Source organism: Syngnathus typhle, linkage group LG17 (assembly GCF_033458585.1).
Source record: "Syngnathus typhle isolate RoL2023-S1 ecotype Sweden linkage group LG17, RoL_Styp_1.0, whole genome shotgun sequence".
NCBI lineage: Eukaryota > Metazoa > Chordata > Actinopteri > Syngnathiformes > Syngnathidae > Syngnathus > Syngnathus typhle.
The window spans coordinates 2,964,213-2,989,511 of record NC_083754.1 but is presented as its reverse complement, the minus strand read 5'-3'; the positions used below and the strand labels follow the sequence as shown (position 1 = coordinate 2,989,511).

Below are 25,299 nucleotides of genomic sequence, written 5' to 3'. Positions count from 1 at the left end.
TTTTAAATGGACAGATTATTTAAAGTATTTACAATCTTTCAAGTGCGTAGTGGATGAATGAGTTTTTTGTTTTTTCCTGGGGGCAGAGGCTGTAAGCCATAGCTACTCCTTAAATGGCTTCCTACTCGAGCAGAACGTCGACGTTGCCAAATGCATGTATTACTATGACAACAGTGACGTACAAATTTCAGAAGGCATTTATAATATTCGATAGTCTTCTTTTCCTTCGATGCAAAAGTGAAGCGACTGTCCAGCATCCCGCCTGTGCAGAACAATCACCACCTCCACATTCGCGCTCGACCGTCAGGTGGGCGTGTCCCAGGGCGGTTCTGACTCTGCTATTGGACGAACACTGTTTCCTTTCCTCCTCAACTTCCGCTTTCTGCACGCCCAACCACGGAATAATGATAATAATGATCAAGATGGCTACTACAGAAGCCTTCTTTCTGTAGCTAAACACGGATTACATGGGGTCACACAAAACTGCAGTTTAGAACTTTTAAAGTCCTTCGTGGGCGTCGGGGGCTACGCCGGGTACAAGGCTATATGGATTTATCACGGAATGTGCCGAAATATTAGTAACTCTGTCGCCTGGAGCAGTTATTCAACGGAAGCTAGCTAGTATAGTAACCAGCTAGCGGTGTAACTGGCTACTCCGGTGTTAGCTGACCACCCGCGGGGGGAGCCTGGCTCTATTTCGCACGTCCGGTTTGTGAACAAATGGCAGAACCGAGGAAAGTTCCCTTCGTCACCCTCTCGTCGTTCAACAACACATCCACTCCGTCGACCCCGGAGTTGAGCAAGAAACGCCGTCGCGAAGATGAGGCCATGACTTTGGGCAGAGACGCTGGTGGAAGTGCGGTCGGGTCAGAAGGTGGCGGAGGTCTGTACGGGACTTCGCAAGGTGATGCCGCCGAGCCCGAGGAGGCGAAACCCACCGTCCGGCTCAACCTCTCTCTCTCCGAGCCAAGTGAACGCGGTTCTGCCGAATTCAACTACAGCGAGCTGGTGTTCCCGACGCCTTCACGTCCTTCTCAGGTGAGGACTCACTCGGGGTAATATAATGTGAGCAAGGGGGCTTCGTCTGGCGAACTGGGTTCTTGTATACAAATATTACATTATTCCCCAAAGTTCCCAAGTTATATACATTATAATATTCAATTACAATGCAGAGTCTAACACTCATAGTAAAGACGTCATTACCAGGTCATTAATAACGACTCTGGACTGTAAGTAAATTGGATTGATAAATAAATCACATACATCTAACAAGCAGTACTGTTTTGTTTTTTTTAACTAATAAAATTAGTTTCTTTCACTATTCACTCCATAATTACCTTGCTGTCTTTTACACGTAGGTACAACTTGCAGCAGCTTCAACTACCCCTAAAGGACTCACACCCTGCCTGGACCCCAACGACCCACTTGCTGATGATGAGAGGGAGAGACGGGAGGTTGAAGAGTTGGCTAAGAGATTTGAAAACAAATATGTAAGTTATTTTGTGCAGTTGTATATAAGTTATATTATTAGAGCTGTGTGATATGGCCTCAAAAGAAACACCTTTTAAATTTGCCGACAGAAAAAGTCAACTAACTTGTTGCATCTTTTCATCAATTATTAACATAATCAAAGGAGCTGTCAAACTGCATCGTTCGGTTTGGCCAATGCCACACTGCTATTACGCACGTGTCATGTTCAACCGGGCTTTTCCATATGAAAGTGTTTCTTAGTAGAGCTCTTTAATTAATCAATAAAACCAGTTGGTCGCCCAGTAAAACCCTTTTTGTCAAATGTTGGTGTGCTCTATTAATTTCATGCTTTGTTTGCAGGGTGGCGCTTCCAAGAAGAAGAAAAAAGATAGGATGCAGGATCTCATCGATATTGGTTACGGGTATGACGAGACTGACCCCTTCATTGACAATTCCGAAGCTGTGAGTTGCACACATCATCAGGTTTGGGGCATGGGGCGTTCCACCTTTATGCAATAACAGCGTGTCCTTTTTGTACAGTATGATGAGCTGGTTCCAGCCTCTCTGACAACCAAACACGGAGGCTTTTACATCAACACAGGAACTCTGCAGTTCCGAGCCGCGTCTGACTCCGAAGCAGACGATACCGAGAATAATCACGTCAAGGTGTGTTCTTTTATCCTTTGTAAATGCACAATCATTGTCTTTCATTTAACGTGATAGTAAAATGGAACACCCTTCTCCTAAAAGATAAAAGATGGAGATGAGCGGGTGATTAAAAAGCGGAGGAAAAAGCAAGATGGTGCAGTTTTGGAGGAGAAGAAACCCAGGAAAAATAGAGTACCAAAGCCAGGGTAAGGTTCTAACTTTTCGGTTTGTCATTGCTTTGCAATCTGCTATAATGTGAAGACTCCAATGATGAATGTAGTACTTGAGAAACACTGAATTGTGGCTCATGTTTATTTTGCATTCTCAACAGTCAGCTGAGCGTATTACTTTTCATATAGTTATTTTCCTTTTTGTATCTCGACAGAGTGTCATCCTTGAACCGTCCAGAAAAGAAGAAGCGGAAGAAGCTTATGAAAGATTCCCTCCATCTGGCCAACATGTTGCGCCGCTTCACCAGGGAGAAGGAAGAGATGCGAAAGAGGAACATAGCTGGCGCCAGTTTGCCGCGACCCCAAGCCAAAACGCCCGGTGCGAACACTTCGGTCGTCAACAGCCAAGCCAAGGTCGCCGGCGGCAACGACTGCAACATGGCGGATTTGACATCCGACCCGGCCGTGATATCACTGCTGGGCTCGGCCAACAATGACGTGTTGCACGACATGATGGGCGATCTGGACTTTGGGATGCTGGACTCTCCGCAGTCCTCCAGTCCTACTCAGGGGGAGAACGGCTCGTTTGGCGTGGCCCAGAAGGCAGGGGCGGGCCGTATGTTGCAGGCTAGTATGATGAGTCCTCCATCACTGCCCACTGGTCTCCCAGGCCCTCTCTTGAAGCGCATCGAAGACCTCCGAGCGGTATGGGATTCGCTCGCTCACTTGATATCTTACTTCCTGTGGAGGAGACGAAGTCTAATTTCATGTCATGCTAATTCTTGTTTCATGTCACAGGCATCTCGTCAGTTTGACAAAGAGGGCCGCAAAAAGTTCTTCACCATGGACATGAATAATATCCTACTGGAGTGAGTGACGTTGATGTTTTCATTTTTCCCCCAAACATTTTTCATATCAACAAATTATTAGATCATTTGCAGTGGTGTCTCAAAGGTTGTTGAAATAATGCTTCTTGAATCTCAATTTACTTCAAATCACTTGACTTTTTTGATCACAAGTAATAAGCAAATGGCAGGCAGGCAGCTAGCTCACATTAGAAGAGAGTTTTAGACATCCTTCCTTAACCCCTGCTTGTCAAATTGTATTTATAGCTTGTCTATTATAAGCATAACCCTCTTATGTGTGTGTGTATTAGTATTGATTTACAGGTTCAGGAGCAACCAGCAGATGTTCGTTCAGCTGTCTACTCTCACTTGGAGGCCTTTGTCCCGTGTAATAAAGAAGGTCTGCTCAAGCGCCTTAAAAAATTGAGCCTTAACATACAGGTACTTTTTTTAATTTGCTATGTCGCCTCCAAATTTTATATGTTAGAAAAAAACGTATCGTCTTATGAAGAGGTTTCAATCAGGGTCTCTATTAAAATGTGAATACTGCCCTTTATGAAATGAAATTCTCCCCTTTTTTTGGCTAGGACGGCAGACTCCGCACGCCACTACTCAAGCTGAAGCTGGCGGTGTGCAGCGTGATGCCAGAGCAAATTGCTCGATACAACATGGACTGTATTGCAAAAGTGGCAAAGTAAGCGCACCTCCAAATCATATTATTTTTTTTTTATGTATAATTCCGGGCAGCCTTGTGGTTATTTTGCGTAGCTGTTTGATCGGACGCAACGCAGACGTTGTCCGAAAGCGCTGACGTACTGCTTGTTTGCGTCTCACTCCTGACAGACAACAGTCCGAGGAGGGAGAGAAAAATGCTTCCGAGGATGAGGATGAAGAGAAGCCAGGCAAGAGGGTGATGGGGCCTCGGAAGAAGTTTGTCTGGGACGACAAACTCAGGTCTGTTTTGTTTTTCTCCATTATGAGGCTGCTATTGTAAAAGCAGTGGATGGATTTCTTTGAGTTTACCAGATCTTCCCCCCCCCCCCCCCCCCCCCTTGTCATTTTCGGTCAGGTCGTTGCTATGCAACTTGGTGCGAGTAAAGCTGAGCTGCTATGAGCTGGAGGGCAAGACCACATCTCCTGAAGATTACCTCAAAGCCTTCATGGAGACAGAGGTGAAACCTCTTTGGCCAAAAGGTTGGATGCAGAGCAGGTGAGTCTTTTTGTCCTGACTTGATTTTGCCAAGTTAGGTAGTTGGTAGCTCAGTTGTGAATATATATGTATATATATTTAAAGGATCCTGTTCAAAGAGAGCATCGTGGCTCATGGTCACCTCACTGGCTACTTGTGAGTATAGTGACAATTAGTCACCGTTTTGTTACAAAGTTACCAAGCACACTCATCTGACTTGTGTTCATTCCAGAGCAAAGAAAAAGATGATCAACACACCAAAAGTCAAGCCAAAGGTAAAAGAACAGAATGTGCAGAATTGGCTTAATCTAGTCACTCTAGTCTGGGAAGTCATATTCATTAAAAAATATTTGGTTCGACTTGTATCCAGTATATATTTCTAATCTTTACAACCTGCCATTCTCTTATTTATTTACTGAGCCAACAAGGCGATTAAGTTGAACGTTTGTTTGTCAGGAGGCGGCGTGGGTTCAGCGGACCACACCCTCAGGAGGTGTCACTCCATCCCCCGTCGGCCAGGTTGCTAAGCGACCGTCTCAGTCGCCGGCCGAGCCCATATGCCTGGATTCCCTCGACGACGATCTGGCGGTTCCCTCCTTGGACTCCATCTCCCAAGCGCTTATGATCCTTGGCAATGCCGCCAAGGGCCTGGCGCAAGGGGGCAGCCCTCCCTCCCCGGATAGAACTAAGAGCGTCGCCAACGCTGCCGCCGCCGCCGCAGCCCCTCATGTCTCTTCGCTCCTCCAGCAGCATCAGCAGAAAAAGCACTCAGTCAGCACTTCCGGCGCCAGCAACCCCCGCTACACGTTCAGCTCTTCGTCTCCCTCCGCCCCTTCGTCTCGGCCGTCCTCGGTCACTTTCTCGCCCGTGTCGTCGGTCAGGGTGGACGCTATGGGCAATGTGAAGGGCCCAGGTCAGGTGCACAGACACTCAGTGTTGAACACTCAGAGACCCGTGGGTGTCGCCGTGCCTAAGGTCAACGCTCCTGCTTCATCTGCTAAACCCCGCCCCCCAGCCACCGCGTCAACCCTCGCGCCTCCGGGATCAAAGATGGGGGTCTCCGCACCCACTTCAGGCCTCATCAAATGCAGCAATAATAAAGGCGTCAACAGTAGCGAGCCCATCATCGTTACGCCACCTCCCTCTCGACAACCCACGAGCCATCCGTCGCCGGCGCACATGAACCCCAAAAGCTTCCTGGCGACACGGCTGCCCCACAGCCCCCAGAGCAAAGTATCTCCCACCACCCCATCCCACATGGGCATTCAAACTACGCAGCAGTCAAACTTCATCACCCCGATGCACGCCACTCTCACAAAATCCAGTCACAGCAGCATCACGCCAGTGGTCAAACTCACACCTCGCACCGTCAACTCGGCCGTCACCACCTCCCCTCGCACCCACGGCTCGTCCATCACCACCCCGTCCCGCAGCCTCGGCTCTGTCGTCCCCAGCCACGTCATGCACACCCAGTCTCGCACCCTCAACACGGTCGTCACCACCTCAGGCTCATCCGTCCCCTGCCCAATTTCCAGGTCTCAGGTGACACCCCCCATGCAACAGTTCTCCTCCAAAAGTCCCACAGGGTTCCGCTCGCCGTACTCAGGTGCCCAAGCCGGAACAGTCAAGGTGGGCCCAGGTGGTTACGCTTCCCCGAGCAACCAGAAGAACCCAGTCAGCAGCAGCAGCAGCAGCACAGCCAACAGTAGCCTTACTAACTCACTATCCATAAGCAAACATTCAGGAACTGCCACCCCTCCCACGACGCTCTCCGCCAACTCGGGCCAGCGCCAGAGGTCCACAGGAGTGACGATGTCTCAGGGGGTCAAACCGGTGACGTCGGTCCCGTTGTCAACGGTCTCTCCTCAGTTGCCTCAGGTTGGTGCTCCCGCGGCCTTGAAGATGCAACCAGTTCATTTTTATTTTCCCCTTTCCACTCAGGCGTCATCAGCAGGGGGCAGCAGTCTGCTGGGCTCCACCCCGTCTCTCCCTCTGGGCTTCGGGATGCTGGGCGGTCTGGTTCCCGTCTCGCTTCCTTTCCAGTTCCCGCCGCTGCTCAACCTGCCCCAGTTGGGCGCCGCCGGCTCCAGCATACCACCCACCAGCTCTGCGGCCAGTAGCAATGCTTCCTTCTCTACCTTGACTCAAAGTGAGTGCAGGATGTTGAAAATCTGCCATATAATGACTGCCGCGTCAGAATAGTGCCGGGAAATGAATGTGCATTGCACTTATGAATGAACTCATTACAAAAATTCCATTGTAGCGAGTATGCAGTGAACGAGCGGCTGTCTGTGCTTGACATGCATCCATTTTGTTTGCTTCAACCGTCCGAGCGTTTGTTCTTGTCTGCCGATTTCTCTCAGATGTCGCGTCGGTCACATTTCCCATCTGCCTTTTTTGTATCCCTTTTCCCCCCTTTCTTTTTCCTCCTGCCCTCCTTTTCACCCCCATGTCCTTTGTGCCCCCCCGTCCTGTCTCCTCAGATCTGTATAAGAGTCTCCAGTCGGGCTCTCAGGTTGCTCTGCCTCCTCACTTGCAGCTCGCTTTCTCAGGTAAAATGTGAGCCTCCCTCCCTCCCCTGCACTTTTCCACTGTTGCTCCTTCCTTGTCTTTCTGTCTGTGCCTTTGCTGTGCTCATCCTGTACTTGTGGTCGTATGCCCCCCCCCCCCTTTTTTTATCGTAATTGAAGACATTTCCAGGAATGCTTGTGATTGACAAGAAAACAACCCAGCGATTTTGTTTCTGTGCAGATGTCAGCCAAGGCCAAGGTGGAGACAACAAGAGGAAGACTCTATGATAGCGGCTGGACTTGGTGCCAGATGGAGCAGACCGCTTTTCATATGTTCTGCTTTTCAGGAATGGAAAAAGGTTTTGATAACTTTTATATCTTTTACAGCTAAACAAAACGGCAACTACAATTTGTCGAAGTTTACAAGAGACCTTAATATCACTGTGGACAGGGAGAAAACATGCATGTACGGTATGTATGCGCGTGTCCGCCAGTGCGTATATGACGAGACATGATCGACGGGGTGCCTTTGTATGTTTCCCTCCCTGATGCATGGTCAGTGACGACATGGTGCTCTTTTTAAACCGGAGGTGCAACGGTACATGGCAAAAATATTTATTTCGCACTACACCGTTAGTTAACTTGACCAGTTACAGGACAGTTGCAAGTTTTGCATTTTCCTTTCAAAGTGTCAAAATCATTCTTAATCAGCTGAAAAGCAAACTAAAGGGAACCCATGGAACATACTGTGGGTCATATGTACCGTTGCACCCCTATTTTAGACAATAATGACATTTTTGCTGACATTTGTAAGAAACGTAAAATGCGGAGCTTCCCTCCGACCCAAGCTCAACATGTTTTCTCTATTTTACTTGAATTCTTCAGAGTTACATTCTGTACAGTACTGAAACCTTTTAATTAAAAATCTTATCTTCATATGGTAAAAAGATTAGTTGGAACCTGTTGTCTAAAAGCCTGTACACAATATGTAACAAAGTAGTACTTTATTGGGTAATTGTTTTTGATGTTTTCCAGCTCAGTTAGGCAGGTATGAATCTGGGCCTTCCTGAGTGCAGTTTGCATGTTTTCCCAGTGCTAACATGAGTAAGATGGATGGGCTTGCATATGGCCTTGAACAACTTAATGTGCATTGGAGAAAAAAAAAAAGTAAACATGACACCACAATGATCAGGCAGTGTAGATTTTTTTATCTTATGACCAAAAAGAACTAAATCATTTTTGCCAAGTTTTCAAAGCATTACAGAGGAAAATATGAACAGCGTCAAAACAAATCAAAAGGCGCAAAAATACAAAAAAGGGGAAACTTTCAGGAAAGGAGATGGAAAAAAAAAAAGGCAATGGTTTCTTCTGTGATTCCATATCTACTTGACCAGCGGCCTGGTCTTATCGTCATCGCCGCACTGGTGCGCTTTGTACTTTTTCACCTCCGCCATGTACTTTGACCAAGCGTCACTCTTGCCGGGCGTAGTCTGCAAGGGAGAGAAGACACGGCACGTCAAAGCAATTTTCCATCTTTGGCTCGTCCTCTGCTCCTTACCTCTGTGTCCTGTTTTTGCTTCTTGGCAACCATACCGGTCTTAAGGAACACACCGCCTCTGCGCTTCCCCACCTGGGTTAGGACATAGAAGACTGACACCGTTACAGGAGGCCTTGCCTTAGCAACGAAGGAGACTACACCAGAGCAGGTCTACATTTTGTCTGCTGTCCAACCACCAGCCTCATCTGTGGAGAACATCCCCCAACTCATCCCATCTAATATGGCTTCTGATACACTACTCACAAATTGGTAAGATATTGGGCCTTTGGGTGAAGCTTCATTTGACCTTCTAGCACAAGAGATCATGCATTCAACAGTGTAAACACTCGTGAAAGGTTACCCTGTTTGTGAGTAGTGTATACAGTCATTCTACAACAATGGTGAATTGGCCTAAGGCTGTCAGTTTGGATGTGCTAGCTGCCAACCCTTACAAAGCTAGTGACGGGAGGGGGCTTCGTATGTCCTTGCTCTCCATCTGTCCCCTGCGCCTTTTTCCTCATTTCCTCCTCCATCTTCTTCTTGAACATCTCCATAAAGCTGCCGTCGTTGGCGAACGCGTTGCCCGAGGACGACGGGCCTTGCTGGCTCCCGGACGGGGACCCGGGGCTTCCGCCGTCTGAGTCCCCGCCACTGCTGCTGCTGCTACCGCCATCAGTAGGGTGCGATTTTGCGTGTCTGCGCCTTTGTTCCATCTTTATTGACTGCGGTGGTGCCTCAATGTTCGGGAGTTGTCCGGGACTTCCAGTTAGACAACGAGCTGCTCCTCTTGGTATCGCTGGGTTGTATATAGTTTAGCTCGATAGCGTTTCGTAAACAAAAATAACGTATTCCTTGCGAAAAGAAATCGGTCGAATACAATCCGCGACGTGGCTCGTATAGCACTTATTAGGCTAGGGGAAAAAAAAAAAACATCAGTTAGTTCGAATGCTAATGTTGCTAACGTCGTCTGATTGACTGCTATCGAATAAACTAGCACCAATTTCAGCTGGTGACGTCTATACGTTGACGGAATTAAACATTAGATACCACAAATTTGAAATACCCGTGTCCAGGCACGTAGAGTTTGTGAAGTGGACCTGTGTTTTGGCTAGGTTTTTGCTAAGCCCATCGCTCGCCGTCGGCCATTTTTAGGTTAGCAGCGACGTCACGCCATGGGCGTGGCTTCAACTTGTGTTGGCTCGTGCAATTTCACTGGTTTGAAATGCACTTTTATTATTTTAATAAACTTTTATTTTAGGAATATTTTGTAACGATTTCACGTAAAGGCCCAATATATCAATGTTTCAGTGTCTCTTTTTATTTATTTCCATCCATCTATAGAAAACCACACTGCTCCTCTTGAATCCAAGATTCGACCTCCCGACGGACTCTCCTCTCGAGGACCCCTGAATAAACCTTACCAGGGAGGCTGAGGTGTGATTCCTGTGTCGTTAGAACACACCCTCCGATCCCCCTTCTTCAAGAGGGGAACCACCACCATTTATTTTGCTATTTTATTTTTGTTTATATTTGTGTGCATTGTGCAATAAACCTACCACTTGTGTCCAAGTGTACCTAATGGAGTGTCCAAGTGACGTCACAGAGCAAACAGCCAATCAGGAGGTGAGGGCGGGCTTGGCACTTTTCACTTTCAGTTAAATTTTGACAATGATTTTTCCCTAATAAAGTGGCCTGTTATTAGGTACATCTAAACATGGCGGCGTACCTAATGTGGTGTCCAAGTGACGTCACAGATCAAACAGCCAATCAGAAAGTAGGGGTGAGGGCGGGTGTGTCACTTTTCACTTTCAGTTAAGGCAGTGCTTCTCAAATAGTGGGGCGCGCCCCCCTTGGGGGGCGCGGTGCTATTCCTGGGGGGGCGCGTCTGACCCTGGGGAACAGGCTTTTTTTTTGGCAGTACTAGAATAAAGTGTAATTGCGCGTTTACTACAGCAGGGGGCAGTGGCGCTCTCATTGTTACTTCTGTCACGTTTGCGACAGTGCAACATTTTACAACTTACAAGACAAGTTAGGATAGTCACGGTGGGGAGGGGGGGCGCGAATAGTTTTCTTCTTGCTAGGGGGGGGCGTAACAGAAAATAATTGAGAAGCACTGGGTTAAATAAAGGTTAACCAAAAAAAAAAAAGAAAAAAAAAAAAAAAGTGAACCCTGAACTTTGAACCCGTGGTGACCCGCGGTGACCCGCGGTGACCCCGTGGTGACCCCGTGGTGACCCCGTGGTGACCCCTGGGTGACCTTTGAAAACTGAACTTTCAACTCTAGTTAAAAATCGAAAATGTGCACATGACCCCGTGAACTTTGAACCGACCTTTGACCCCTGGGTGAACTTTGAACCGTAAACTTTGACCTTTGACCCCTAGCTGATTACGTTTTTTTTTTTTTTTAAACCGGCATAGCAGAACGATCCATGGTCTTCAGATGCCGCGCTGTCGCCATCTCCTGGTCAGTTAGTGAAATGCTTTTGCTGATGTTTTTTTTTCTCTCAATTAAAACAAATCAATTAGCCAGTTGGTTTTCTTTATTTAATATCTATTATCAGACAAAACCAAATTGTGAATCAGTCACCTAGGCTATAGCAGAACAAACAATCCATGGTCTTCAGATGCCACGCTGTCGCCATCTCCTGGTCAGCTAGTGAAATGCTTTTGCTGTTTTTTTTTCCTCTCAATTAAAACAAATCAATCAGCCAGTTGGTTTTCTTTATTTAATCTCTGATATCAGACAAAACCAAATTGTGAATCGGTCACCTAGGCCAGTGCTTCTCAAATAGTGGGGCGCGCCCCCCTTTCAAACAGCCAATCAGAAAGTGGGGGTGAGGGCGGGTGTGGCACTTTTCACTTTCAGTTAAGCTTTGGCCATTATTTTTATTGGCCATATTTGTAGTGCAAAGGTAGAAAGGACAAAGACTAACAGATGTTCAACTTGCCTGATCCCTGTGAAAAGTACCATATACTATCATATATTTGACCAGTTTATACAGTCATCCCAGCAATTGGGCAACAAACACCAAACAAAAACTTGATCAAGAACCACAAAAAATGTGCACACAAATTTAGGTCAATGAAGACTACAGCATAGGTTTCTAGGGATGAAAGACAAGACATTAATCAGCATCTTTGACATGGGGATGGATGTACTGTATGTTCACGCTCCAATGTAGAACATAAACAGTGACGATTGAAAGTACCAGCTATTGACAGCTACAGTATGTGCACTCTGGTTTCTTGTGAACAGACATACTCCAAATTAGCAATCTTGTGTATTCAGTAGTTAGTAAAACAAAAACAGGTCTTTAGTGTTGCATCATGTCGATCATAGTGTATTTGTGATGCTTAAGGAGGCCTTCAATTGCCTACATTCACATTTGTGCAGATTCTAAAGTGGTGAGTGCGTTTAGGTTTGAACAACGACCATTACCCTGCTTCAATGGAAATGGGGAAAAAAAAGTCACAGGTTGAATTGAGAATTGAATGAGAATAATCACATTCAAATAAAGCTTATAAATGAAAACATGCAATTCAACTAACTGCTACAGAAAAATACAACAAAGGACTCAAATGTTGATACACTGTATTCACCCCATATTTAAATTAACTACACAAAGGATATAATGTCTTTTTGAAGCCCTTCCACAAACCCGCTGCTCTGGGAAAGTGCTTTGTCATGTTAGAGTTCTAAGGAGAATATTATTCAAGTGAAAACAAGATTAAGATTCTCTGGCAGAGTCTAAGCTCATTCAAATAAAAAAAAAAAATACAGAAAAATTCATGTGAATGTACAGTGTATAAATGGAGGTATACCAGTGTAGCTTAGCGTCTACCTACAACCAAGGCCACATTTCAACTGTTCCTCAGTTCCGTGTGATATTCAGTGAGGAGCACAATTTCAGCAGATCTCTAAGAAATCCTGACCGCTGACTAACTCTGTTAAGAGTGCCTTAAAATACATTTGAAAAAGTCTAACTAAAAAAAGACAACATACTGTTGTTAAAAACCCCCAAAATATAAACTAAAAGTCACCTTAAAAGGTGAGACAGTTTCTTTTTTTTCCTCGTGCACCTAGGTCCCAGGAGGCAAGAGCAATGATGGGTCGCTCCTCTGGAAATTATGACAGTACCATGTTCCACCACTAGGGGGTGTGTGTGTGCAGTGAAGCAGCAAAAGGCAACGATGAGTGCAGTCCTTCCGTTTCAAGTCTTATCTTGGCTGTGGCCGTGTGAAGCCTCTCCTTGCGTTGGTGGCCATCCTCTGCTGGGCCAGGAAGGACATAGCCTGGCCGGATGAGCTCAGCCTCTCGCCCGCCATTCTCTGATGCAAGGCCATTCCCTGAGAGGAAGCCAAACTCTTCTATGAATGCCGTTATAAGCACAGAGAATACTTTACAGGACTCCTCACCATGTTGTACCAAGCGCTAATTATGAGTTTCTCCTCCTGGTCATGTCTGGATTGGCTTTTCTCATAATCACGCTGAGCACATCATCGCAAGTTAGTGAAGACATCCAAACTTGATTTGTGCAGTGCAATGCTGAGAGCATAATATGAGGACTATACCTCCAGGTAATGGATTTTTCTATCTTTCTCTGTCAGCTGGTTCTTCAAGGCCTTAATGTCAGGAGTCGCTGGCTGATGCTTTGGATCCAAGGTCTTCACCACCTAAACACAATTGAGGACAATTATTATAAAGAGAGTGAAAACTCTGTTCCTAAATTATATTCACTCAGTGACTCTGGTTGCAAACCAAATTGCTCCTAAATGGAAGTGATTGAAATCAATAGAAATTCAAAAAGCCCGTTACAGCCCCAGAACGAAGCAATGACGTTTCGCATTCAGTGTCGAAATTGTTCGTCAATCGGGTCGTTTGTAAATCAAGTTTCGACCGTAAAGTACGGACCGTTCTCGCCTTGTCCACGTAGCGCTTGTATCGCTCCTCCATCTGTTTCATGTCCTCATCCTTCTTCCGCAGGATCTCCTGGAGTTCATCTATCTTCTTTGCCACTGGGAGACAAGAGAATAAAAATAAAAGCATAAGAAGGCGACGTCTACGAAGAAGGCATCTGCGACTGAAACGGTGCAAGGATGGAAAACATTTGGGAAAAGACTCAACTGTTGCTGTCCACTTTGGGCTCCAGGTCATCCAGGTCTTCTCTTTTCTTTTGGAGATCAGTGTGAGCTTCATGGAGCTTCTCTCTGGAATCAAAAGTGGAATCCGCCTTTTGTATGAACAAAATATCAATCAAAACATGATTGGAGTCAAATGGGAGAACTTACAAATGTTCCTCCAGCTTCTTCTTCAACAAGGAGGACTATAGAAAGAAAACAAAGAAAATACATCAAACTCTAAAACTTGCATTATTGTTAAAAGGGCGTGCACACACAAACACAGAGTCAAGTCAAAGTAAAAGCTGTTAAAAGTCAAGCTGTTGAATCACAGGCCATTTGGACAGAGGGTGGGCCGTACTTACGATAGCCTGATTTTGGCACGGTTGTTCAGGGGGCAGACGGGCGGGTAGGGACAAGACAGACAGACAGACAGAAGAGGGGGGGCAGGTGTTAACGGTGAGTCAGCAAACACAGCAAACATGGCATTAATATCAGCACACGTCAAATGCCAAAAGTGGATTTCAAAAATTCCATACGGTTTATGTCGTGTTATTGCTTTGTCATATTAAATAATGCGTATTGACGTTAGTTTCGGAACTCAATGTCGTGCTTTGCCATCTTGTGGAAGCTATTATGCAGCTGTTTGCAGATTTTCACTATGTGGGACAGGGCTGAGCTCCTAAAGTGGGGCAACCTTTGGCTTTTATTATTGCAGAGTGTAATTTATCGCGACAAGGTCCATATTGAGATTTGTCCACCCACTTCTGCTGCCAAATATGGTTCAGGGTAGAGATATTTTTCCCCGTGTGCCGATATCAAACGAGTGAATTGAAACAAGCACTCACATCCTCCGTCTTGCTATCCTGCGCTTGAAGTGCTTTCTGGAGCTCCTCAACCTGAGAACGCAGCTCGGAGATCTGCTGCTGTTGCAGCCTGAAGGGACGGAACAACGGCACGATTGTTGAAGAGCCGCTCGAGAAGGACGGATGATGAAACGCAAAAGTTAAACGGGTGGGAGGAAGAGAAGTGCGGATCCTTGTGCATCTGTGTGCTGCCGGGCCATGCGGCGCCGGGCTCTACTGAGCATGCCCACTGCACTCCTCTCCTCCTGTTAGTGAAGATGCTTCCCACACCCTGGGCCTGGTGTTGCCTGGCTGCGCACGCACACACTCAGTCCACCCACATGTCCACATGGCCGCAGGCATATAAACACACACAGACAAGAGACAATCTGGCTTTCTGCTGTCGGTCCTCCAGTCCGGCCCACACAGCTCGGCTGAGCGCACAAGTGCAGGGGGTGATTTGACATTTAGGCAGATAGCACTCCTACCATCCGCCAAACGGCCATGTTAATGTCAACGAACGCACAATATGGCGGCACAGAGCGGGCAGAAGTTGATTTAGTCGACGGCGGGCTGTCGCCTACCGGTTTTGGGTTTCGAGAGCGTTCTTGCTGCGCTGCGCCTCCTCAAGATCAGTCTGTACCTCCACTAATTTCTGTCTGTAGGTTTCCTCTTGGACACATAGCATCTTGTTTTCACTCTGTAAGCGCACCATGGTCTCCCTGCAAACAAGAGGTACTTAAAAAAAAAAAAAGAGGCCAAGAATTGGTCATGAGAGCAAAACAAAAAAAAACATACGCCAGTTCAGTAGGCATGATCTCGGCAGCAAGGTTTCCAACTGCGGCCTCGTTGTCGCACAAGCCTCCTGTGGAGATATTAGGTTGCAGATTGCGCTTTTACGAAATAAAACGACTCATTCAAACAGCTGGCAACTCTCCAAATGCAAATTTGCTGAGCCCTAATCTCACAAGTTGCCATTTCTTCCTTCTTTGTCATTCAACGGCATCGATGTTAGCTCACCTGCATCACTGAGACACTTCTGTTGCACTTGTGCACACCTCAGCTCGTCATTTGTCTCCCGAAGAGTGTCTCTCTCCGTCATCAGACGCTAAAAATCAAACATCGCTTGAGTTCGGACAACAGAGAATCTTTCTATTAATGATGTAAAAACTTGTGTCAACAACTCACTCCTTTCTCTTTCTGGAGTGCCTCATATTTATCATAAAGGTTCTTGTACTCAAATTGCCACTTCTCAGCTTCCATGGCCTGGGCCTGGTGCTTGGTGAGAAGCTCGTGAGCCTGCAAGTCACAGGAGAGGGCGTAGTGAAGGACTGTGTTGAATAGCACTTTGACGTCAACCTGGAAAAACGATGCTTGCCTGTTTCTTGTACGTGTCCATCTGAGCACGGAAGACGCTAGCCCTGCGGAGCTCCTCCTCCAGCTCGCAGGTGCGCTGCATGTACACGGTGTTTCGCTCCTCCAGGAGGCGCACCTGTCTGCGGAGGTCGCCCAGATCTTCCAGCTTTCTCTTGTAAGTCTCCACCAAAGTCTCCAGCTGGTTCACCCGGTCGGAGGAGTGCCTGAGGGGCAGGAGGGGAAGCGGGTAAGGACAAGACATCCCTCAGGATATGTACTTGGCCGAGGTGAGATGGTTCGCGATCGGCTCCTCGCTCTGCTCGACTTTGGAAAGGCTCTGACGCAAAGCGACATCAATGCATGAAATGTCTTTTATCAACACAGATGTCAGAGTGAGGAGGTGAATGGACGTCTGTGTGTGGGCAGTGTGGGAGTTGTTTCTGTGAGTGGAAGATGAGAAAGGAGCTTTAAGCATTTGCATGGGCTCCCACGTTCGATTCTGCCGTGATGCGTCATTTCAGACGTCAAAAGGACTTGTTGATTAAAAAGTTCAACAACTATCATGACTGTAATCCTTCTAAATTATTATGCAAATGATGTAGAGTCTATGCAAATGGTACTGTCAAGCTATCAAATGCTAGACAACAAAAAAAAAGGAACTAAATAAGCGCTCTTACCTGAGAATATCCATCTCATCTTTGAGGCTTTGTGCTTCTTGCGCAAGACTGGTCAAATCTTCGTTCCTTTGCTGCATGTCGGCCAATTGGCGCTCCAGCATGTCCGCATGCAGACGCAGGTCATCTCGACTGTTCTCCAGTCTAATGTGTCAAGTGACATAAGCACCCTTTTAAATTCGACGATGATGATGATGATGTTGTTCAAAGTATTCAAAGACTTATTCAAAGCCTATTACTGCCACTGTGACCATCTTCAAGAGTATCTTGCTCCAACTTTCTACCTGTAGTTCTCATCTTGGAGCTGCTCCATTTGACTCTGCAGCAGGAGCAGTTTCTTGCCGGTGATGGCAGTGCCGGAGACATCCAGCGAGTCGCAGCGGTTCAGCTTCTCCTTCAAGGAACGAGTCTCCGTTTGGAGTGATAGCTTCTCCTCCTGAGCCACCGACAGCTGCCGAGAAAAACGGAGACAAACATGGAAAAGGCGTGCAATTGGGAATAAGCATCGGAAAGGGACTGAATGAATGAAGATAGAAGACGGGGCATTCTTGTGGAGAAAAGACCGCAACGGCACAAGCGCATGACCGAGTCACTGAAAATAAACTCGCCGCTTTTTTCGTGTGCACACATGCTATGTTCTCAATTTACATGCTTAGGCCTCAAGACTAAGTCAGCTGGTCTAAAATGTTCCCAGGCCGATGGAACTGTCTCAATGGTGAAGTTGTTAACTTCAGCCTCGGGGGTCAATGAACGGCTGCAAAGAAATGTGCAAAGAGTGCATACAATCTTCTGAGGTCAGTCAGGAGAAAAAAAATAGTTTGAGGAAAAAGTATATAGTAGACAGTATATTTACAAACTGTAGCTGGGCCAAGCGGGTAGAGTTTTTTTGGGGGGGGGTTAGACAAGAGAGCAATGCAATCTTCAAAAAGAGGGAGTAGCAACTTACCTTTTGGAATCCTTGGAACCTACACTGCACTTTAAGGACAGATTGCATGCTTTAGCACAGGACCACAGACAGCAAATCAATTTCCAAACAAGTGACTAATCCCTAAAGCGTGGGCTACGCAAGTAAACAAAAACAGGTGGGCTGAAAGCCGTGGAAATTTGAGTTGGACAACACGTCAGTTTTAGTTTGAGGTTATGCAACACTTAATGTAACTTTGGGGGTAAAAAGGAGAAGAAAAAAAAACTCAATACAATCAGTGTATTCTCCAAGCCAAGGTTACACAATATCAAATCAAAAGAAAGTACACTCAGGCACTCTAATCAATAAGGGCCAAAATTCACCAACACAGCAGCACACACACATTGAAAAACACAGCGCAGCAAACGGGTTCTTGATGTTTGCTAACATAAATTTACCTGATGTTCCAGGTCTTGACAACGCTGACGAAGGTCCTCTTTTTCACCCGCCTCCTCACTTAGAAAATAATACTTCCTGGACTGCAGACACAAAATAGCCAAGCGGTAAATTGATCATTCATAGAGGGGAGAGAAAGACTTTAGAGTTCCACCTGGTAGTCAAAGTCTCCATAGGTCTCTGGGCTTCCTGGTTCAGATGAGGGCTCCCTTGATAAAAGCTACACAAAAACAGCTTAAGTAAAAAAATATATATAAATATTGCCTCGGTTTTTATCCAAATTTTTAATACACGGGGAAATGTCCAAATTGTGAACTAACAGCCATTTAGTTCCACCTCTGAATACAAGCAGATTGGGAATTCAAAGATGCTAACTAGCACGAAGCGCACAAGCTGCTGACTAACCTCCTGAATGGCTGTCATGACGACATGCTGGACAGATTCCTCAAGTGTCATGATCTGCTGGATTTGCTCTGGTTTTAAGAAAAGAGAGCTTGGGTAAGGTGCAGCCAAAAAAAACCCAAATTCAGTGACAAATGCTCTCTTGAAAAGAAAACGAGCACAGCTTCTTTTGCTGAAGAGAGGAAGCATCTTGCACGACCTGATCACTTTGATGCTCGAGCCAATACTCTTAAAGCCCCGTAAAATATCACATTTACCTTGTTTCTTTTCACAGCTGACAGCACAACCCAAGACGAGTTGCACTAGCTTGCCCAGCTCAGTGATGTCACCCATCTCACCAATGAGATTCACATCAGGCAAATGCTCTTCCAACACTTGGTGGCCCAGTATCTGGTGTTGGAAATCAGAAGAGGAACCACAAAAGTTAAAACAATAGTGTGCTAGATCCTTTTTATTCCAGCATGACCATAGAGCAACTTCATCACAACACTTTTGCACCAATAATGTATTTAAGTTTTATCAAATAAAAACATTCCTTACATCATGGTAATATTCCAGCATGCTCTTGAGAATCTTTTTCAAATTGCTGACCTTCAGGAGAAAAACAAACACTGTTAATACAGTCATTTGAACAATTCTAAACCTGTTCAAAAGAATTCCGCATTGCCTTGAGGCGCCAGTTGTCTTCGCTCTCCTCTTTGATCCTACCCAGCCAGGTTTCATTAAACCAAGCAGGGTCTCTGTTGATGACAGGTAGGACACAAGTGACATCACCGTTCTGGTCACTTACATAATGCAAGTATGTACAACATAAAGTTTGGTTCATTCAATGAGGAATGCAATTGTATTGCATGTGAGCACAACAATCACCTAAACATATTTAATTGCGGTTGCAAATATTCTTACATTATATTTAGGACATGTGCGATGGCCACTCCACTTGTTAGATCTTGCTTGCTGTTGCATGATGGCACCTGAAATGTCTGCAACTGAGAAAAGTACCACAAAGACTTAACATTACTTTTAAAGTAATGACACCAATTTTAGAAATAAAATGTTGTCAATCAGCAAATGAGAGTAAAATACACTTATTTAAATGCATTACTTGAGCTTTATACCTTTCAATTTAATAGGTGTACATTGGAATTCTGGTGTGGGACAAGCAGACAGGTGCACTTTGACTGAAAAGCAACTACTAAAGCCACAAATCGCTACTTGGCTCATTATATGTTAACTAGGACATGTGTCTTTGCTGATACTAGAGCTGAGTAATGTAAAGATAACGCAGAAAAGCAAACAGGTTGTTCAGAGCGAGTTAGCCGTGCATGTTAGCGTCGCTAGCTTACGAACGCTCAACTTTCACACCTGACTACGCGACGGCTAATCTATCGTCTCCATTTCGGCGATAACGTGACAGTATTATTTCTCAAAAGTTCTACTGACTCCACAGTTTAATTTGCCACGACTGGTCTGTCACCTGATAACTATTAGCAATGCTACGCGGCTAAAGTCAAAACTTACCCATGTTAGAAGTGAATCACACAGCTTGGCTTTGTCCAGGCTCATTCTGTTTTTGTGTGCGTCCCGTTTTGTTACCCGTAAAAGCTTCGACTTGATCTTGTGAGGAGAAAACAGTTGTTGCTAACTTTGTTACTTTCGGACTCCGGACACGTTCCACGTCAGTCAGGTTGCCATGGCCTTCATGTGCTCCTGCCTGCTGTCTGCGCGTATGTCTCGCCTCCAGCCGGGCTCGCGAGCTTCCGTATTTAGAGCGTTTCTATGGAAACGGATTATGTTTCGGGTCAGCTTGTCTGAAATAAATGGGCTAAATATGACAATAACAACAATACATATTATCGCACATTGTACTATGGATTTTAAAGAAATAACCAATTCGAATGAGTTAATATTGTATGAATGAATGGATGAATGTTTATTTATAAAGCACGTTTCATACAGGTGTGTAACTCAAAGTGATTTACATTAGTTAAAAACTACACACTCCTGCTTGAATATCGGGTATTGTGGCATAAATGACACAAAGACAAACACATTTAAATATTTTACAATTATTAACGTGGCCTATGACATGTACAGCTCCCTTTAAAATATTTTTTTAAGAGGTGGTGTGGAGATGGCATGACAGATGAAGTGTTTGCGCAAGTGTGCACACCCATAATAGGGTTGGCTGTTCAGAATTAAGCAATCACAGTCAAACTCGAGCGTACATTACGAGTTCCAAAAAGCACCACTGGATGGCTCTAGTTGACCAATGGCCTTATAATAAAGCTTGCCGCACACGTGACTGCTTCGAATCGAATATGAAAACCCAGTTTTGGCAAATTGCTCTAACGATAAATATAAGCTTTAATAAACCACAAATGTGTAGTTTTTTCCCCCCAAATTATTAGGAGTTGTGTTTCATTTCCAACAATTTGAAATGGGAAACATAAGCTTTGAATATTTTCCATAATTGGTGTGTTTGCTTTCTTCTAAAAAATTATGAAAGTGATCCTGAATAACACTGTAGTTACATGTAAGTTGTCATTATATAGACATATGTCACCAAGTTCCTGTCAGAGTCTTGTGTCTCTCTCTGAGCACTAACTAACGTGGTGTCACACACGAACACACACTCCCACTTTCTTGGAATTGTAAATATCTCATTCTGGCCTCATGATTGCTTCCTTATTTGTCATCAAACAAAGATTAATCACAAAGAAAACGATTCCATTATTTCCGCTTTGTCCAGACGACCCTGAACTATGACCTCATCCTCTTTCAGTGTGAGATTTTCTTTCTTTTTCTTTATTTTTTTTAATCACCAAGTCTTCTCCTTCAAGCCTGCCTTCACCAGGTTTGCCTTAATCTACTTCCTGTTTCCCTCAATTGTTTCTGAACCTAACGACTTGACATTTACCGTAATTTTCGGACTATAAGTCGCGTTTTTTTTCATAGTTTGGGTGGGGGGGGCGACTTATACTCAGGAGCGACTTATATACATATATATGTTTTTTTTCACTTTTTTGGGCATTTTATGGCTGGTCCGACTTATACTCCGGTGCGACTTATAGTCCGAAAATTACGGTATTTTTTTCTGGATGTGGTCAAAAGGAGTGCCTCTAATTGTTTTTTACTTCATGAAAACAATCTTCATTTTCTAGTTAAAAACACTATCAGTATGAGGTCACTTCTATATTTACTGATACATGGAAGCACCACGCTCGACCTTTAGGAGAAAAATGACACAAGACTTGACAGGTGGACCCAGGAAATGTGACAAGTTCATGAACTGGACTCTGCTAATAACCTGCTACTCTTGCTCGAGGTGAGCATGTGGTAGATGATTTGGACCACTGAGGCTGACATTATATATTATGACAAGTAGGGCAGCACGGTGGGCGAAAGGTTAGATGATATCAGATAACCTTTATTAGCAGTTTTGAGCTACAGGGTGCAAAGCTGCAAACTTCTAATCGTCCGTGGGTGTGAATGATAATATATCATATATCTGTCTTGCGATTGAAGTCAAGGGTGCAGCTCGCCTCTCACCTAGTGCAACTTGAATCTTATCTGTGAACAAATACAGTGCTGCTCAGCCTGTCTTGGCATGGCACCAAAATCATTGGAGTAGACGCCTGGGAGGAAATGAGGTTCTTGACTGGGGAGTCTTCAGAAGAGAAGTTAGTCAGCCCCCAAAGAAGAGGTCAGGCTGACTAAGAGTCGAGTGGCAGGAGGTGTGGTGGGGGCTCTGGCAAGGCAAAGCTCCGGTGGAGGCTGACTATTTTTGGATCGCCCCTCTTCCTTCACGTTAATTCCTCTTTTCACCCGTTCTCTCTTTCCTTATTCCCCAGATGTGTTTCCTTCCTGAAAGTCAAAAGGCTTTACTTCTCCTCTTTTCCAAGCCCGCTATGACGCACTAGCATCTCTCCGGGGGGGTCAGAAGCTAAGATTGAGTAATGATTTACTTTTTTAGGCTTGCGGGTTACTGGTTTGGAAAAAACAAGGGATGGTTCCTGTTTTGTGTAAAGAATGGAATATTCTGAAATGCCAACAACTGAATTTAATATATATTTTTAACGGTCTAACAAATAAGTAAGTATTTCACATTTTATGTTTCGTCACTTCGTTCTTCGGTAAAATTGTCTTTCACTTCCTCTTCTTGTATGCTCGTAAAATCAGATTTTTTTTTTGGGTCTTATGAAACATAATGAACAAAAAAATTACCATTAAAAAAACCATGAAAAAATGATCACCGGTTTCAATGTAAAAAAGAAAACAAATTATAGTTCAGATTAAAAAAAAAATATATATATATATTCTAAGGATTGGTTTTGGCAAAATTGTAAAAAAAAGAGAAATCAAACTGATAAGTAGAGCATCAACACGGTGAAACAAAATCTTACATTTTGGATTCCAAATAAAGCAATTATTGTATTACAAGCTCTTATAATTAAAAAACAAATAAGAAAAAGAGTCCGCAACACGTGAGAAAATAATGTGCGAACAAAAGAAACACTGCACCTTTAAATGAAAGAATGCCAAGGATGTGTGGCTCTGCCCAGACATTTGGAACTGGAATGTGTTGGAATGCTGGCAGTGCTTTATTTCCCCTGCAGCTTTCTCAGGTGCTACAAGGAGAGGAAAACAACAGCAGAGATGGACGGACGGAAAATCACACAGACTGTCTAATGACAAAGCGCATTTGGAGACATGAGCTCACCCACAGCTACATGCTGTCAGGGAGGGCAGATTTATGTATCGACCTTCCTTATCAGCCGGCCCCCGTCCGTCCCTTGTTCGAAACCGCACGTTTACAAGCACACACTGTCTGTCCAGGTAGTTAATAATACTCTCACCTCAGGAAGTTGGCACGCAACGTTCGTCTTGTAACAGCCTGTCAGGACAAAGTGGAAGCATCGAAATGTTGTCTGTCTATTCAATTCAATCAACTCATTTGTTCATTTCCAGTTCAACTATTGAACTGTTGTTATTTGCGTTTGTTTGTTTATCTGCCCACATTGTGCCTAGTGACAGTTTCTACCAACAGTAGTAAAGTGTACTCTAACAACAGCGAGTCTGTACGGCCTTTATGGTGAAGCCTCACACAGAAAATCCCACAACTAAAATGATTTTTTTTTTTGTTGGCCTGTAAACATTTTTTAAAAAAAATTAAAAGTAATGTAAGTTTGATTGTTGATATCACCGTTTTCAACATTTAAAAGAAATAATTTAAATAATAAAAACAATAAGAAATAATGTAAATATTACTGGGGAAAAATTAATTGCATGTTACAACACATTAAAATATCTATTCATTTAAGATGAATATTACAAGTTATCGTGGCATTAAAAAAAAAACACCACACTAATTTAATAATACCAAAATGAATTTAAAAAAAAAAAATATATATTGAATTACTGAGCATAACTTGATCAACAGCATAATTAATAACTTGTAGCATGTTTCGTATGAGGCCCTCAGTGGAAAAATATGCCAATCCCTGATAGATTGCACACACACATTTGCATTCTATGTATTGAACAAAAAGTACCATTATGAGTCGAGCAGCAAAAAGAAAGTGTGCAGTCTTGAAGAAGTGTTCACAACCTCATTTGCTCTTATTTTAGTATTTGAATGAAATATGCTTACTTCCCTTAACTGGAAGCATATTCTAACATTTTTCTGTGAATGAGGCCGCATTAGAAAGTGCTTGGAGTACATTGAAAGTAGCAAAATGACTAATCTACATTTTACAATGACTCGATGTAAGCAGGTGTCAAACCCATGTCAGTAAGACAAAGTTTGAGGAATAACAATGAGATTCAACTCAAGTTAAAATTTGATACGATTTTTAATTGTGCATGAATCTGTGCTGCGTCTTGATTTCTGTTTCCAAGCCTCTCCCTCTCTCTCTCCCTCTCACATACCCAAATAGGCTGCACATGGCCAGCATGAATGAGTCACAGTGGCTTGGTAACAAGTGGCTCTTCTCAGGGACAGTCCCTCCATGAAGCCATGTGATTAGGGCCAATCACCTTGAGAGTATCAGGTGCATTTGCTCCTCCGTGCAACGTGAGACTCACCTCAATTGTCCCCCCTATGTTTGCAATAGCAACCAGCAAGCTATGGGGAAAGGCGATCCAGTACCGATCAGGATCCAGAGAACCCGAAAGACAGCGAAGCTGGTTCATTGATCTTTGGTGACATTTGTATGTTGAGCGCCACATCTAAAAATAGATCATCGGAAGCATGAGGCATTAGGAGGATGCCATGGTGGCAGAGCAGATGACATGGTCTCACAGTAAGATGTTTAATCGTTGTGACTCCTGCACACAACGTGATCAGTCAATAAGTTTTATTTTAAATTGAAACGACTCATTTAAAAAAAAAAAAGACCATGTTGACTTCATTTAGTAAAATGTTTCTACGGCTAAAAAGCAGCTGGTTATGGCGCTGTGGTTGCAAAAACAATAATTACCGACCAAACAGGAATAATAACAGCTTAGACACACACTGTTTGTGCACATTGCTCCTAGCACATGTTGGCGAACACATAAACACACCTCAAACGCACCATCAACAATAACGCCACTCTTCAACCTGCGTTCCTCCACCCTATTTGCTTTTTTAGACACGCTTCACACACCCTTCACCAGAATTCTTTCTTTTACTGAGTTGTTCCATGCAGAACAGGACTTAGCCTTCTCGTCATGCTTGTGCCTGCTGGTTGACGCTGGCAGGTTCTCATGGATGTCTTTAAAGCAACAGTGATTGTGTTAAATTGAATTATTATTATTATTTATTTTAATTTTTAAATTTTTATTATATTATATATATTTATTATTATTATTATTATTGATGTATTATTTACATGTTTGACACCAATGAAATTCAATTATTAGAATTTATTCAGCAGGTCGAAATTGGCTCCAGAGCCTGACTTTGGACACCCATGATAAACTAAAATTTAATATTCAAGGCTACATGCAGGGATTACAAAAGCCACTTGACCGTTTGCTGGGCGTGAGACCAGATTCGAAGGAGTTGTCAACATATAAAAAAAAAAAAAAACGTCTGGCAGCCACACCTTCAGGCTTGCACAACTTCCCCTATCCTTTGGTCTACACACTCTTGGCAAACACACCCAAACAATCTTCACCCTTCAGTCCCT

General features: G+C 44.3%; 3 protein-coding genes across 4 annotated transcripts; 1 reads left to right on the top strand and 2 right to left on the bottom strand.

The window, feature by feature from the left end:
* Nucleotides 1-377: 377 nt before the first annotated feature.
* Nucleotides 378-8,233, top strand: ubn2b (ubinuclein 2b). Of its 2 annotated transcripts, XM_061302786.1 has the most exons (17): nt 378-1,038; nt 1,359-1,490; nt 1,831-1,932; nt 2,011-2,136; nt 2,221-2,324; nt 2,504-2,993; nt 3,087-3,157; nt 3,445-3,574; nt 3,721-3,827; nt 3,977-4,087; nt 4,203-4,343; nt 4,428-4,478; nt 4,555-4,597; nt 4,779-6,200; nt 6,264-6,471; nt 6,806-6,874; nt 7,074-8,233. In XM_061302786.1, exons 1-17 carry the CDS (start codon nt 721-723, stop codon nt 7,118-7,120), a joined length of 3,672 nt encoding a protein of 1,223 aa, XP_061158770.1. In that variant the 5' UTR covers nt 378-720; the 3' UTR covers nt 7,121-8,233. The 2 variants fall into 2 exon arrangements, with proteins under 2 accessions (XP_061158770.1, XP_061158771.1); XM_061302787.1 differs by lacking the exon at nt 6,806-6,874.
* trir (telomerase RNA component interacting RNase) lies at nt 8,018-9,082 on the bottom strand. Its single transcript, XM_061302789.1, has 3 exons — nt 8,822-9,082; nt 8,391-8,462; nt 8,018-8,322 (listed from the first exon to the last, which is right to left on the bottom strand). The coding sequence occupies exons 1-3, from the start codon at nt 9,080-9,082 to the stop codon at nt 8,215-8,217; spliced, it is 441 nt and encodes a 146-aa protein (XP_061158773.1). The 3' UTR covers nt 8,018-8,214.
* A 1,991-nt stretch (nt 9,083-11,073) lies between these two features.
* Nucleotides 11,074-23,448, bottom strand: LOC133170116 (protein Hook homolog 2-like). Its single transcript, XM_061302788.1, has 23 exons — nt 22,649-23,448; nt 19,646-19,901; nt 19,031-19,113; nt 18,792-18,864; nt 18,665-18,715; nt 18,382-18,514; nt 18,128-18,195; nt 17,877-17,942; nt 17,725-17,805; nt 16,647-16,813; nt 16,366-16,506; nt 15,711-15,912; nt 15,521-15,631; nt 15,353-15,440; nt 15,131-15,197; nt 14,917-15,054; nt 14,336-14,423; nt 13,659-13,693; nt 13,495-13,577; nt 13,282-13,385; nt 12,942-13,043; nt 12,786-12,857; nt 11,074-12,716 (listed from the first exon to the last, which is right to left on the bottom strand). The coding sequence occupies exons 2-23, from the start codon at nt 19,688-19,690 to the stop codon at nt 12,588-12,590; spliced, it is 2,127 nt and encodes a 708-aa protein (XP_061158772.1). The 5' UTR covers nt 19,691-19,901; nt 22,649-23,448; the 3' UTR covers nt 11,074-12,587.
* Between the last annotated feature and the right edge of the window lie 1,851 nt (nt 23,449-25,299).

Coding starts and splice junctions, on each gene's coding strand:
- ubn2b (XM_061302786.1), top strand. CDS start 721: ATGGCAGAACCGAGGAAAGTTCCCTTCGTCACCCTCTCGTCGTTCAAC. Junction 2,994..3,086: donor GCATCGAAGACCTCCGAGCG/GTATGGGATTCG, acceptor TTCATGTCACAG/GCATCTCGTCAGTTTGACAA. Junction 6,875..7,073: donor CTTGCAGCTCGCTTTCTCAG/GTAAAATGTGAG, acceptor GTTTCTGTGCAG/ATGTCAGCCAAGGCCAAGGT.
- LOC133170116 (XM_061302788.1), bottom strand. CDS start 19,690: ATGAGCCTGGACAAAGCCAAGCTGTGTGATTCACTTCTAACATGG. Junction 18,515..18,664: donor TGCTGGAATATTACCATGAT/GTAAGGAATGTT, acceptor TTCCAACACCAG/ATACTGGGCCACCAAGTGTT. Junction 15,055..15,130: donor ATCATGCCTACTGAACTGGC/GTATGTTTTTTT, acceptor TCTTGTTTGCAG/GGAGACCATGGTGCGCTTAC.
- trir (XM_061302789.1), bottom strand. CDS start 9,082: ATGGAACAAAGGCGCAGACACGCAAAATCGCACCCTACTGATGGCGGT. Junction 8,463..8,821: donor CCCCTCCCGTCACTAGCTTT/GTAAGGGTTGGC, acceptor GTCCTAACCCAG/GTGGGGAAGCGCAGAGGCGG. Junction 8,323..8,390: donor AGCAAAAACAGGACACAGAG/GTAAGGAGCAGA, acceptor TCTCCCTTGCAG/ACTACGCCCGGCAAGAGTGA.